Source organism: Thamnophis elegans, chromosome 12 (genome assembly GCF_009769535.1).
Source record: "Thamnophis elegans isolate rThaEle1 chromosome 12, rThaEle1.pri, whole genome shotgun sequence".
In the NCBI taxonomy this organism is placed as follows: domain Eukaryota; kingdom Metazoa; phylum Chordata; class Lepidosauria; order Squamata; family Colubridae; genus Thamnophis; species Thamnophis elegans.
This window is the reverse complement of record NC_045552.1, coordinates 54,444,053-54,458,342: the sequence shown is the minus strand read 5'-3', so window position 1 is coordinate 54,458,342 and position 14,290 is coordinate 54,444,053. Positions and strand designations below refer to the sequence as shown.

The 14,290-nt window shown below is 46.9% G+C and overlaps 1 protein-coding gene across 1 annotated transcript; it reads left to right on the top strand.

The window, feature by feature from the left end:
* Positions 1 to 961: 961 nt before the first annotated feature.
* Positions 962 to 11,134, top strand: PGRMC1 (progesterone receptor membrane component 1). The gene is given in 4 exon segments (XM_032227373.1): positions 962 to 1,232; positions 1,235 to 1,396; positions 8,667 to 8,822; positions 10,180 to 11,134. Coding segments are annotated over 4 exon segments (594 nt in total). The 5' UTR covers positions 962 to 1,060; the 3' UTR covers positions 10,284 to 11,134.
* The last annotated feature ends 3,156 nt before the right edge of the window (positions 11,135 to 14,290 follow it).

Genomic DNA, 14,290 nt, shown 5'->3' with positions numbered 1-14,290 from the left:
TCCGACCCTTTGGAACGATCTCCCCGTGGAGATTCGTACCCTCACCACCCTCCAGACCTTCCGCACAGCCCTTAAGACCTGGCTATCCCGTCAGGCCTGGGGATAAAGATAATCTGCCCCCACCCGAATGATGAATGAATGTTGTTTACTATTTTTACTTTTATGTACTGTCTTGTGTCTATTGTCTGTACCCTCCTTCCCCATTTTATGTAAGCCGCCCTGAGTCCCCTCAGGGAAAAGGGTGGCCTATAAATACTAATAAATACCAAATACCAAAAATATTCTACTCTGTTCTATTCTACTCGGTTCTTCTATTCTATTCTTTCTATTCTACTTTACTCTGTTCTTCTATTCTATTCTCTTCTATTCTACTCTGTTCTTCTATTCTATTCTATTCTATTCTACTTTACTCTGTTCTTCTATTCTATTCTCTTCTATTCTACTGTTCTTCTATTCTATTCTACTATCTTCTATTCTACTTTGTTTTTCTATTCTACTCTATTCTACTCTGTTCTATTCTATTACTGTTCTTCTAGTCTATTCTACTACTCTGTTCTGTTCTTCTATTCTACACTATTCTATTATTTCTATTTCATTCTATTTCTTTTCCTATCTAATTTATCCTATCCTATCCTATCCTAAAGACCTCCGACTTCTGGTGGGGGGGGGGCCCTAAAGAAACTCCAAGCCAGCTGCAAAACTGAATCCGAGGTTGCATCGCCCATCCGATCCCTTTTCCAATCTCGGCGGATAACAAGAGCCAGCAGGTCAGCAGCCAAGGCCAGGCGGGTGGGTGGATCCCCTCCTCCGGGCGATCTCCGATTGCGCAACGCGCCCCGGGCACCGGCCGCGCGCGCCGCCTCTCTCCATCTCTCCACCCAGCCGGCCCGCCTCTCCTTGCGCACCGCCCCGGTTCTCCTCCTCCTCCTCCTCCTCCTCCTCCTCCGGGGTCCAGCTCGCCCAGCCTCCGGTCTCCATCCTGCAAGAGCAGCAGCAGCAGCAGCCTCCTCCTCTTCCTCCGCGATCCAAAGCAGCCGCATCGCGCGCAAAGGCCGGGGCCATGGCGGTGGACGAGGCAGGCGCGGGCGGCGGGGCGGCGGCGGCGGAAGGCTCGGAGGCCGCCAGCCCGGGCTTGCTGATGGAGATCGTCAGCTCGCCGCTCAACCTGAGCCTGCTGGGCCTCTGCCTCTTCCTGCTCTACCAGATCGTGCGCGGGACCGGCCGCGCGCCCAGCCCGAGGGCGAAGAGGAGCCGCCGCCGCCGCCGAAGCTCAAGCGCCGCGACTTCACCCTGGCTCAGCTGCGCCCCTTCGACGGCCAGAACGACCCGCACATCCTCATGGCCATCAACGGGAAGGTCTTCGACGTCAGCCGCGGACGGAAGTTCTACGGGCCCGGTGAGCATCAGCCCTCCCCCCCCCGCAGCCGCCTTCAGCCCCAAAGGGTAGCCGGGCGCGCACGGGAGCGCCGCTGAGAGCCCCGGGAGTGGGGGGGGGGGGAGGGAAAGAGGCTGACACCCATTGGCCCCGGGAAGCCCCAGAGAGGATCCCCCAACTTGCAGTCAGCCAGAAAGGATCCCCCAACTTACAATCAGCCAGAAAAGGCCCAGGAAGGATCCCCAAAATTGCAATCAGCCAGAAAAGGTCCAGAGCGGATCTTCTAACTTGCAATCAGCCAGAATGGATCCCCAACTTGCAATCAGCCAGAAAAGGCCCAGAGAGGATTTCCTAACTTGCAGTCAGCCCGAAAGGATCCCCAAACTTGCAATCAGCCAGAAAAGGCCCAGAGAGGATCTCCTAACTAGCAGTCAGCCAGAAAGGGTCCCCAAACTTGCAATCCGTGAGAAAGGGCCCAGAGAGGATCTCCTAACTTGCAGTCAGCCCGAAAGGATCCCCAAACTTGCAATCAGCCAGAAAAGGCCCAGAGAGGATCTCCTAACTAGCAGTCAGCCAGAAAGGGTCCCCAAACTTGCAATCCGTGAGAAAGGGCCCAGAGAGGATCTCCTAACTTGCAGTCAGCCCGAAAGGATCCCCAAACTTACAATCAGCCAGAAAAGGCCCAGAGAGGATCTCCTAACTTGCAGTCAGCCAGAAAGGATCCCTAAGCTTGCAATCAGCCAGAAAAAGCCCAAAGAGGATCTCCTAACTTGCAGTCAGCCAGAAAGGATCCCTAAACTTGCTATCAGCCAGAAAAGGCCCAGAGAGGATCTCCTAACTTGCAGTCAGCTAGAAAGGATCCCTAAACTTGCTATCAGCCAGTAAAGGCTCAGGAACGATCCCCAAACTTGCAATCAGCCAGAAAAGGCCCAGAGAGGATCTCCTAACTTGCAGTCAGCCCGAAAAGATCCCTAAACTTGCTATCAGCCAGAAAAAGCCCAGAGAGGATCTCCTAACTTGCAGTCAGCCCGAAAGGATCCCTAAACTTGCAATCAGCCAGAAAAGGCCCACAGAGGATCTCCTAACTTGCAGTCAGCCAGAAAGGATCCCTAAACTTGCTATCAGCCAGTAAAGGCTCAGGAACGATCCCCAAACTTGCAATCAGCCAGAAAAGGCCCAAAGAGGATTTCCTAACTTGCAGTTAGCCAGAAAGGATCCCCAAACTTGCAGTCAGCCAGAAAGGCCCAGAAAGGATCCCCAAACTTGCAGTCAGCCAGAAAAGGCCCAGAAAGGATCCCCAAACTTGCAATCCGATTCCTGGGTGGGGGTGGGGATTTATGCCGAGGGAGAGTTTCAGAGTATGAAGTCAATTCCTTTGGATTTGAGGATTTGCTGTTAGGCTAGAAGTATTTAGTGGGGTGTATCTAGGATCCAATCTCTGGTTTCTTTTCATTATCAGATTTCTACCCGCCCTTTTTCCGCAGCTAAGCAGCTCCGGGCGTTTTAGCAATAGAAAAACCACGCTGCCAGAAAGAGAATTAAAATAGAATGTAAAAAACTGGAATTTAAGATGGTCGAAAGAGGCGGAGGGGGCTCCTTCAAGCCACCAATCACCCCCGTGGTTGCATAGCATTCTTTTACAGTGCGCACGCGCACACCACACACCAGATCAAAGGGCAGAGCCAGGCCTGGGCGCTGTTGTGGAACGCCAGAAGAGTGGGGGGTCCAGCCTCACTTTTGGGACAAGAGCAGAGAATGCTCCCTTCCCAGATCCTGCCAGTAGAAATTCTTTTAGACGGGATCTGCAACATACTTTCTCTGCCTAATCAGGTGGGATAGGTCAATGTCACTAACATGAGATGGTTTTCAGATTACTCTTTAAGAACAAGATTAGACTTTGACACACACACACACACACCTCTTTCTGCTCCCTGCTGTCTGTCTAAGGCCATTTTTTTTGTGTTTGAAATTTTCACGGGCCAGGTAATACACAAACACACACACACATTAGGCACATCCAGCCATGCAGAATTTACCAGCCTTTCCTGCAAAGGACGAGATAGGAAGGTGCCCTTGGAGGTTGAAACTCTTGTGCAAATGAATAGTCAATAATAATAATAATAATAATCCAGGCATAGTTTTTGCAGAGTTGCTTTGAAGATGTCACTTCCAAACTCTGGCCTGGTTGGAAAATGGACTCTGGCCCGAGAAAGCATTTCCAAGTTTGTTGTGCAAGAGGGCAGAGATAATAACTCGGCGAGAGTTTAGGAAATTTTTTGATGTCTAAAATGTCCATAGAACTTAATATCACAGTCAATATATCAGGAGCCCGATAGGATCTGCCTTTTAATAATGGGTGGGGGTTTATTATTTTCTTTTTCTACTTATTTCTTTTATATGGTTTTTATATCCTTGCAAGCCACCTTTGAAAGGGTGGCTAAGACGCAGAGCTTGTCGATCAGAAAGGTCGGCAGTTTGGCGGTTCGAATCCCTAGCGCCGTGTAACGGAGTGAGCCCCCGTAACTTGTCCCAGCTTCTGCCAAGTTCGAAAGCACGTAAAACAAATGCAAGCAGAAAAATAGGAACCACCTTGGTGGGAAGGGAACAGTGTTCTGTGCGCCTTCGCGCTGAGTCATGCCGACCACATGATCCCGGAGACATCTTCGGACAGCTCTGGGCTCTTGGGCTTTGAAACAGAGATGAGCACTGCCCCTAGAGTTGGGAACATGTGTGCAAGGGGAACCTACCTTAAGTCGCCATGTGCAAATAGGCAGCAATATAATTTTCTAAATCAATAAAATGTGTCAGCTGGAAAGCTAGTTGGCTCTAGTGGTGAAGGCTTCAGACTAGGAGACTGGGAGTTCTAGTCCTGCCTTAGGCATGAAAACCAGCTGGGTGACCTGGGACCAGTCCCTTCCCTCCTCCCCCCCCCTCAGCCCAACCCACTTCAAAGGATTGTTGCTATGGGGAAAATAGGAAGGAAGGAAGGAAGGAAGGAAGGAAGGAAGGAAGAAAGAAAGAAAGAAAGAAAGAATTAGGTTGTTCACTGCCTTGGTTTATTTATAAAAAATAAAGGCAGGTTACAAATAAGATAGATAATAAACTGAAAAGTCCAATTTAACCCATTGTTTTTGGCTACTATATAGCTTTCCTCCTATAAGTTTAAGAACCTGGGTAGTTCATAGTAATTTTTCCAAATTAGCAAAGCATAATTACATGAACACTGGGAACTGGGAGTAAATCAGTTTTAGAGAGAGATTTATTGGAGTCATTTCTCTCTATTTTACTTCTGCCGGCTGCCTGCAATTTGGCAGTTCGAATCTCACTAGGCTGAAGGTTGACTCAGCCTTCCATCCTTCCGAGGTGGGTAAAATGAGGAGCCAGATTGTTGTTGGGGGCAATATGCTGACTCTGTAAACCGCTTAGAGAGGACTGTGAAGCGGTATATAAGTCTAAGAGCTATTGCTATTGCCATTTCTGGCTAATAGGCCCAAGGCAGGGCTATAATCTGAAGGCACTTTTTCAGACTAAGCCTTGATGAAATCCAGATTTGGAATGGAATGGAATAGAATAGAATAGAAGCTGAAAGAGACCTTGGATGTCTTCTAGTTCAGCCCCCTGCTCAAGCCAGAGAACCTATACTATTTAGTTGGATCCAGGGTTTAATTTTGGAACAAGTCTGAATTCAAAAGCTGCAGGGCCAAAGTTGAAAAACTAAAGTGCCAAAGACTTCGGTTGCCGTCCTGCGTTTGAGACCCCGTTGTGATGTTTAGGCAGCCAGGAACAAACCCAAGGAAGGCTCTTGTGTGTGGGTGTGGGTGCGTGCATGTGATCCAATCCAGTGGCTCGCGTTTCCCCATAAATATTTATGGCTGTGATCTGATCTGCCGTTGCTCGGGAACGAGCATTTAATATCGAAAAGCCACAGGACAAAAGCTTCTCAGGCAGCCTGAAATCAGTCAGGGAGCGTCTTCCTTCAGGTAGTGATCGCTGTGTTCTTGGCACAACCACGAGGTGCCTTTGAACCTTTGTGGTTGTGTGAATCAACCCAACGGGTTCCGGGTGGAGTAGCAGGGAGTGATCTCCTTTCCCTGGGAACGGGAAATCACGGAAGCGTGGATTGTTCCATGGGCAATTACGGAAAGTGGAAATGGGAGATAAGCGTGGGTTGTTCCATGGGCAACCACAGAAAGTGGAAATGGGAGAGATAAGCGTGGATTGTTCCATGGGCAACCACGGAAAGTGGAAATGGAGAGATAAGCGTGGATTGTTCCATGACAACCACAGAAAGTGGAAATGGAGAGATAAGCGTGGATTGTTCCATGGGCAACCACGGAAAATGGAAATGGTGGGCCTCCCCGTTAAAGAGTATTCACACGGTTAAATATATAATTTAGGACGGGTGCATGCAGGAAACCGGCCGTTCTGGGCCAGGCGCTGTTGCCAAGCAAGCCCGCCTGCCTGCCCCCTCCAATTTCCATCTCAAATGGAAACCAGCAGGACCTGTTCTCGGAGGGGGATTATCCCCCAGGTTTTAAGAAGGCTGCAACGTTGTCCTTTGTGTTGTGCCAAAGAACTGCCTTTCGCCACTCCGCCTTCAGCTCCCTTGGCCTGTGGGAGGAGGGAAGTTGCGCATTGCACAAGGCCAAACAGCTTTGCCTCGAAGGGGCCCCCACCCCACTCCCCGCCCACCCCCTCCGGTTCTCCTTTCAGAGATTAGGAGCAACAAAACCAGAACTGCTCTTGGCAAACCACCTCACCTGGCTTTGGCCAAACAGGTTTCTCCGTTCCTTCCTCTTGAGATGTTTACCGAACCTTGCAAACTATTCGAAGTATCTTTCTATCCCACCTGGGTTGCCACGATTTCGTTACTGTGAACCATAATCACAAAAGAAAGGCTCCAGAGTGGATAAAAAAGGCCAGATGCAGTCTAAACATCTGGCTGATTGCACGGCCTTGTTGATAGCCTAATCTTCACAAAGCTAAAGGCTTCTAACCCGAATTCGAGAAGTGCGTCATTGGTGTTCTTTCTTGCAACAAGGCCTTTTAAAACTAAATTTTATACATTCTCTATTGTTTCAGTTGTTAGCGCTTAATAAAAATCCCCTTGTTTAATTTGCTTAACGTTACAGATTGCATTTCCCCCCCCCCCCGAGTTGTTTTTTTTTAAAATCAGAATATCAATCAATGCGTGAACAGCGTGGCACCTGAGTGTCAACGTTCTAATACAATAAAGCTAATCAAATTGATCATGATTCTTGCTTTCAACGCTGATATATTTCTAATAAGAAGGCATAGATATAAATGTATAGTTATTCAATTATTCCACTTTTATCTTGTCATTACTTCATTTTGTCATAAAAGGTCTACACAAGGGGTTGGCAAGCTGCGGCTCCGGAGCCTCATGTGGCTCTTTCATCCCTCTGCTGCGGCTCCCTGTCGCCGGTCAGCACCACAGTTTTGAGAGGAGCTTCTGGTTGTAGGGGGTGGAGCACGGTGCACCGAAGGGGAGACTAGGCAAGGGACGGGTTTTCCGGTCAGCTCCACAATTAATGGGGCTTTCGGTTAGCACAGGTAGAGGAAAAAGGATGCCCGGCTAGGAAGAGACTCTATGGTGGTGGGGCGGGGACCGGACGGTCAGCGGAGGACTTCGTGACGTCAGCAGAGGAAAAAGGCCGTGCTAGGAGGACTCTATGGTGGTGGTGGTGGGCAACTTCTGGTCAGCAGAAGAAAAAGGAGCCATGCTAGGAAGAGACTCTAGACTCTATGTGGGGGGGGGGCAAACTTCTGGTCAGCAGAAGAAAAAAGGACGCCGTGCTAGGAAGAGATTCTATGGTGGTGGTTGGACCGGACTTCTGGTCAGCAGAGGAAAAAGGATGCTGTGCTAGGAAGAGACTCTATGGTGGGGGGAACCAGACTTCCAGTCGGCTCCAGAATCGAACGGGGGGGGGGGGGCTTCCAGTTTGGACCTTTTTGGCTCTTTGAGTGTTTAAGGTTGCCGACCCCTGATCTGCACTAATGTTCCCCCTTTTCTTGTGACTATCGCTTACTCTAGCTTTTCATCATACCACCCTTTATTTTTTTAAAAAAAACCTTTCCCTTTCTTTCTTACCTAACTTCTAATCATGTCACCTACTTAAAAAAGGAAAAAGAAGAGAGCGAGAGAAAAGAAAAAAAAAGTAATTCAGAACAGCAACTGTGCAAGAAACATCCCTCGATCATCCCTTGCCCACTTCAGTAATTTTCTTCGCTATGCTTAGTAAAATAGGAAGGAGGTATAGGTAGCCATCGACTTACAACAGGGCGGCGGGGGATGAAAGGCCAGTAGTTTTATCCCATTTTAGCCCATTTTGACATTTCCCAACCCCAGCAACAATTTGTAAGAAGGAGCAAAGTTACTGATTTACGTTTACTGTTTAAAGTCCGTCAAAATTGCAGCCTTTAGAAATAACCCTGCAGAAATGTTAGGTCTGTTTAAATTTTGAGGATCCAAATGTAACAAGACTTTCAAAGTAGGGACAGGAATGCCCCCGTTCTGGCGCAGTGGTTAGAGTGCAGTACTGCAGGCTACTTCTGCTGACTGCTGGCTGCCTGCAATTTGGCAGTTCGAATCTCACCAGGCTCCAGGTTGACTCAGCCTTCCGAGGTGGGTCAAATGATCCAGATTGTTAGGGGCAAAAAAGGCTGACTCTGTAAACTGCTTAGAGGGGGCTGTGAAGCATTGTGATGTGGTATATAAGTCTTAAGTGGAGTGCTTTGCCCTTCCTTCCTTCCTTCCCTCATTCCTTCCCTCCCTCCCTCACCTATCCATTCATCCATCCCAGATCAAGGTTGACCTATCCTTCCATCCTTCCGAGGTGCGTAAAAATGATTACCCGGATTGTTGGGGACAATATGCTGACTCTAAACCATTTAGAGAGGGCTGTGAAGCATTGTGACGTGGTATAAGTCTAAGTGGTATTGCCCTTCCTTCTTTCTTTCCTTCTTCCTTCCTTCCTTCCTTCCTTCCTTCCTTCCTTTCCTTTCCTTTCCTTTCCTTTCCTTTCCTTCCCAGTGATTAGAATGCAATATTGCAGACTAACTTGGCCTAGTGTCAGCAGTTCAATCCTGACTGGTTCAAGATTGACTCAGCCTTCCATCCTTCCGAGGTGGGTCAAATGAGAACCCGGATTGTTGGGGGGCGAGAGGCTGACTCTGTAAACCGCTTAGAGAGGGCTGTAAAAGCACTGGAAGTGGTATATAAGTCTTGAGTGCTATTGCTCTTGTTGTAACCCCGGGCTGTTCTCTGCAGAGGGACCTTACGGCATCTTCGCTGGAAGAGACGCTTCCCGCGGCCTCGCTACTTTCTGCCTCGATAAAGAAGCTCTGAAAGACGAGTACGACGATCTCTCGGACCTGGACGCTACGCAGAGAGAAACTCTGAGCGATTGGGAGCAGCAGTTTACGTGTAAGTATTTCGAATTTTTGTCCAGCCTTAAGCGCCACTTCCCACCATGCATTTGTTTTTAAGAGGGAGCATCATTGTAAAGATGGATAGACAGAAGGAAAATTTTCCAGGGGTTTGGAATGGGATGTGGAAAATGGCCTTGGGAGAGGGAAGAAGAGACGCTCCCTAGGGCAGTGTTGGCAAACCACTGGGCCTTTGTGCATGCATGCTCCGGAAACCGGAAGCTCAGCTTCCCAGCATGCGCGCCAGGGAACTGCTCTTCCAGTTTCCGGAAGTGCGCGAAGAACCCAGAACCCGGAAGAGCAATGGCGACGGCTGGCGTGCCTGGAGAGATGGCTCTGCGTGCCACTTCCGGCAAGCGTGCCATCGGAGTCTGGGCAACTTGAGTGTTGACTGGCCCAATGCCCTTCCCGTCACCGGTGCAGAGTTTTGTTCAGCAGATATATATAATATTAGAGGGCCAAGGTGGCGCAGTGGTTAAATGCAGCACTGCAGGCTACTTCAGCTGACTGCAGTTCTGCAGTTTGGCTGTTCAAATCTCACCGGCTCAAGGTTGACTCAGCCTTCCATCCTTCCGGTGGGTAAAATGAGGACCCAGATTGTTGTTGGGGGCAATATGCTGACTCTGTAAACCGCTTAGAGAGGGCTGAAAGCCCTATGAAGCGGTATATAAGTCTAACTGCTATTGCTATTGCTAGATATATACTCATTGTGCCCAGAGAGAGAAAAATATCTGCCTCTATCTAGGTAAATCTGTAAATCTGTTTAGCATTGTAGCCAAAAGAGCTTAACCAGTAGCACAAGAGTTCAATGGTCGTGGGAAATCAACAGGCAGTCCTTGACTTACAACCGTTTGTTTAATGACTATTGGAAGTTACACTGAAAAAATGTGATTATGACCCTTTTTCAAAGTTACCACCTTTGCAGCATCCCCCGCGAATCATGTGATCAAAATTCGCTTAGCAACCGGCATGTACTTACGACGGTTGCAGTGTCCCGGGGTCTTTTGAGACCGCCTGACAAAAAAGTCAATGAGGAATCAGCCAGATTCGCTTTAACAACCGTGTGACCAATTTAAACAAATACAGCGATTCACTTAACCACGGAGGCAAGAAAGGTCGCAAAACGGGGCAAAACTAACAAACGCCTCACTTCACGACAGAAATTTGAAACACAATTGTGGCCGCACGTCAAGGACTATCTATTCTTTGCAGGCCATCTTAACTTTTTGTGGAACCTAAACAAAACCACTTCCTTTCGGCTTCGACGTTGGTTCCTTGGGGAGGGTAGAATTTGATATGAAGTACAAATATATTGAAATAATCATTCTTTTATTTTGTGGGTTGTCTTTATTCAGTTAAATATCACTACGTCGGCAAGCTGCTGAAGGATGGGGAAGAACCGACAGTCTATTCCGACGAAGAAGAGACGAAGGATGAGAAAGACCGCAAGAATGATTAGCGAACGGACCAAGGAGCCTCCCCAATGCTAGCTGGTTTCTTTGCTTTTAATTTTTAAGGGACATTTTTATCATATCACACCACACCCCTCTCTATTTTACCCTTTCTTAATATCAGCCGTTTTTAGACATCTTATTACTTGCAATGACATTGGTCTCAACGCTGCACTTTTTAAACAACGTTCCTAGGTAACTCAGTGCTAACTTTTTTCCAGTGCGGGCCACGGGGCTCGCGGGCAGTAGAGAAATGGCCATAACTGGCTGGTGGTATGTAAAGGACCTCACCAGCCAAGGAATGGCCGTAGGATTTCCCTTTCGTTTAATGGCGCTTGGCAGGATGTCACTCTTGAGGACCCTGTTGAACGGACATTGCAACGTCTGAAGGTTGACCCTGGACCAGAAAATATCTCCTTGTAGGTAGATACTGCCCTGTCCTTCAACCCCTTTTGGGTTGGTGGGCATTCAGAAAGGCTCCCTGTATTTTCCCAGCCCTTTTCTCTATCCTTCTTCCTTTTATACAAACTTGTCTTCCTAAGATTGCCCCTTCGCTTGTGTTATCCTTTGACTGAACTTCGTCCTTCACACGGATTCCTTTCCCCGTGTGCATTTTCTGCCGGGAGGTTATCTCATTTCTGATCCTTAGAAATGCAGAATGTAGTGGGTGGTTTTATTATCTTTTTCTTTTTTTTAAATCCTAGCTCATGTAGCATTGGAAGCGGTTTGAAAAGTGGTTTTTATAGAGATACTTCTTCGCACCCAACTGATGGGGGCCCTAGCTTTGAAACAAAACAACTTTCTCTTTTTTTCAAAAAAGGATGCAATACTTTTATTATAAAACAGTAGAATAAAGATAAGAATTAGTATGGAATGTAACCTCACCATGGTGCAAGCGGCAGGGAGGAGATGAGGCGCTCTTCTTGGGAAGAGGGTTCCCAAGATGTCCAGTTTCATTATTCCTTCAGGGAGTTTTGAGGAGGCATTGTCCTTGAGATGTAGCCTTGGTTGTGTTTTTTTTTTAACCTCCTGGGTCAGCTAGGCTTGATGGAAAGCATGCTGCACAGCTTAATTCTCTGCAGAGAGGGAGGCTCCATGTTTACTGCAATATCAAAGTCTCTAGGCGCGGCTTCAAAAAGGGGAAACGCGGCCGAAACCGTTCTCTTTGAGAAGGAAAGTTTTCCTCTTTTGACTAGGCTCATCCACTGCGGTGATATCTAAATAGGTTTGGTTTAGTTCAAGGGTCGGCACCTGCGGCTCTGGAGCCGCATGTGGCTCTCTCATCCCTCTGCTGCGGCTCCTTGTCGCGGTCGGCACCACAATTGACAGGGCTTTCGGTTAGGACAGGTAGAGGAAAAAGGACGCTGCACTAGGAGGAGACTACGGTGGGGCAACCGGATTTCCGGTTGGCTCCAGAATTGGAACGGGGGGAGGGGGGGAGGCTTCTGGTTAGGACCTTTGTGGCTCTTTGAATGTTTAAGGTTGCCAACCCCTGTCTTAGCTGCAATGCGATCATCAGGGCTCACTTAGAATTGGTTCATAATTAGTAAGCTTTAAGATCTTAGCAGGATCTTAATGACGTGGGCAAGTAGTCCAGCTTTCTTGATTTCAGATATTAAATCCAAATTTCACTATAGGATGATGGATCCACTGCCCAGATATTCTACTAATTCTTGGGTACATTTGTGGGTGCAGTTGAGGTTCAGTTCATTTTGTGCGGTTGTTCGCAGCGGTTGAAAACGGGCGGGATTTAAGAAAGTGGGAAAGGACAATGGAACCAAGAGACATGTTTCAAAGAAGTTATTCCCAAGTTTGTTTCTTCCCCCCCCCCCCTCTTTATATACTCACTATTTTGCTCTAAAGAGAGACCTCTTCTCCTCTGCTTCTAAAAAACACTACTTTTCACAACAAGCAATAAATATTGTAACTTCGGACTTCTACCTTTGTAAATTGAAAGTACAGGATTTAGATTTTTGTTTGCCTATTCCCATTTCCCCCCAGATATAAAACCTTCTTCAAAGATCTTTGCCTCTTCTTGCTTGTTGCCCTAAAGACAATTAACTGGCTGAAATGTGTGACCTACCTCTGGGCTTCGTTAGGATAATTAACAAAAGCTAATTTTTTTAAAAAAATGCTTCTTTTCTAAAGTCACCATTCTTGCAGAGTTGATGCTGAACGATGTTTCGAATTCAAAGGCGGGATTGGTTGTACTGCTTTGTTTTTAAAGGCGAGGAAATAAATTCTTCCTACAAATGTGGTTTTTCTTTGATTTAATATAGGAGGTGCGGAATTCTGCGCTCTAAAATCACCCGGGAAAGAAAGGGGATGAGAATGGAATATCTTTTTCCAGGGCTTTGAAACTGCTGGTGATGTAAGCTAATTGGGAAACCTGGTGCCCATTTCAAATTTTTTGGAAGACACATGTCTCAGCACATAGCTCAGTGCCAAATGCAGCCTTAAAAGCAGGAGTGAAATGCTACGGTTCGTCCGAACCAGTAGCAAAAAATGCTTTTAAAAAGTTAAAAAAGTTCCGACGATCACGCGGCATAGCTGATTGTTGCAAGTTTTTAAAAACTTTTTAGCATTTTTTACTCTTCTCTATGCTGCTTCAGTTTTCAATATTCCGAATGGCTTACACACACCTATACACACTCTTAACACAACCGCAAGTTGGCTCTTAATGGGATGCCATGGAGACAGCAAGATCTTCAAGCTTCTTCAAAGCCCTTTTACATCATAAAGCACTCGGTTTGGGGGGGGGAGGGGGGTGTCAAGTCTAGTGAAGTGATGGAGTAGGTGCCACGTAGATTAGTCGCTTATTAACCCCATGAAAAGTGTGGATCACCCCAACCCACCTTCGACTTTTAGACGGTTGGACCCGCTTCTAAATATAAACCTGGACTCCAGCTACTGGCCGTTTTTCTCCTAGGCTGAGAGACATTCTTAAAAAAAATAAAATAAAGGAGTTACAATATTGGCCAGGGGTATCTTGAACCTTGGAGATTTGAAGACCTACGGACTTCAACTCCCAGAATTTTCAGCCAGCAGAGGCGGCCTTTCGTCAACGCATAAAGCTCTTTCCCAACCTAGTTGCCCCCTCGAGATGGGTAGACCTCAACTCCCAGAATCTTCCACAATGATCGCCTTGGCTGGAATCAGGGTGGATGGGAAATCCACATTTTATTCCACCACTAGCTGATAACCTGGCGTTGCCTGGGTATTTATTAGACAGGAATGGTGATGTCAAGTGGCAAGATAAGCACAGAATGGGCTGTCCTCCCATCCAACCATGAACATCACCACAATTCCTAAAGGGCCATGGCAAGAGCCCTGATTTCGGCGACAAATTAGTTAAAAATAGTTTTCCCTGTGCCCCCAGAAACATAGTTGCTAATGTTGCATCCTCCTCCTTACAGAGGGAGCCCCCTTGTGAAGTACTATGAAGCCGTTACCATGGCAACTCCACTGCGCTGTACAGTAGAGGCCATTTTAAGGCAGTACAGTGGAAGCCATTTAAGGCACAGCAGCCTGTATCTTAACAGAACACACACCCTCAGAGGCCTTAGGGGTATTTTTTTTCAATATTTCAGCATTTTGTCTCCAGAGAGTAAGTCATCTGTGTACCAAGTTTGGTACACAGAAATTGCTCAAGGTGTTCTAGAGTTATGCTGGAATATACACATACACAGACACACACACAGAGCCAATAGATGGATGGGTGGATGGATGGATGGATAGATATATTAGATAGATAGATAGATAGATGATAGATAGATAGATAGATAGATAGATAGATAGATAGATAGATAGATAGATAGATAGATAGATACATAGATACATACATACATACATACATACATACATACATACATACAGATACATACATACGATAGATACAATAGATAGATAGAGAGATAGATAGATAGATAGATAGATAGATAGATAGATAGATAGATAGATAGATAGCTAGACAGACGTACATACATACATATATGCATACATACACACAGATACA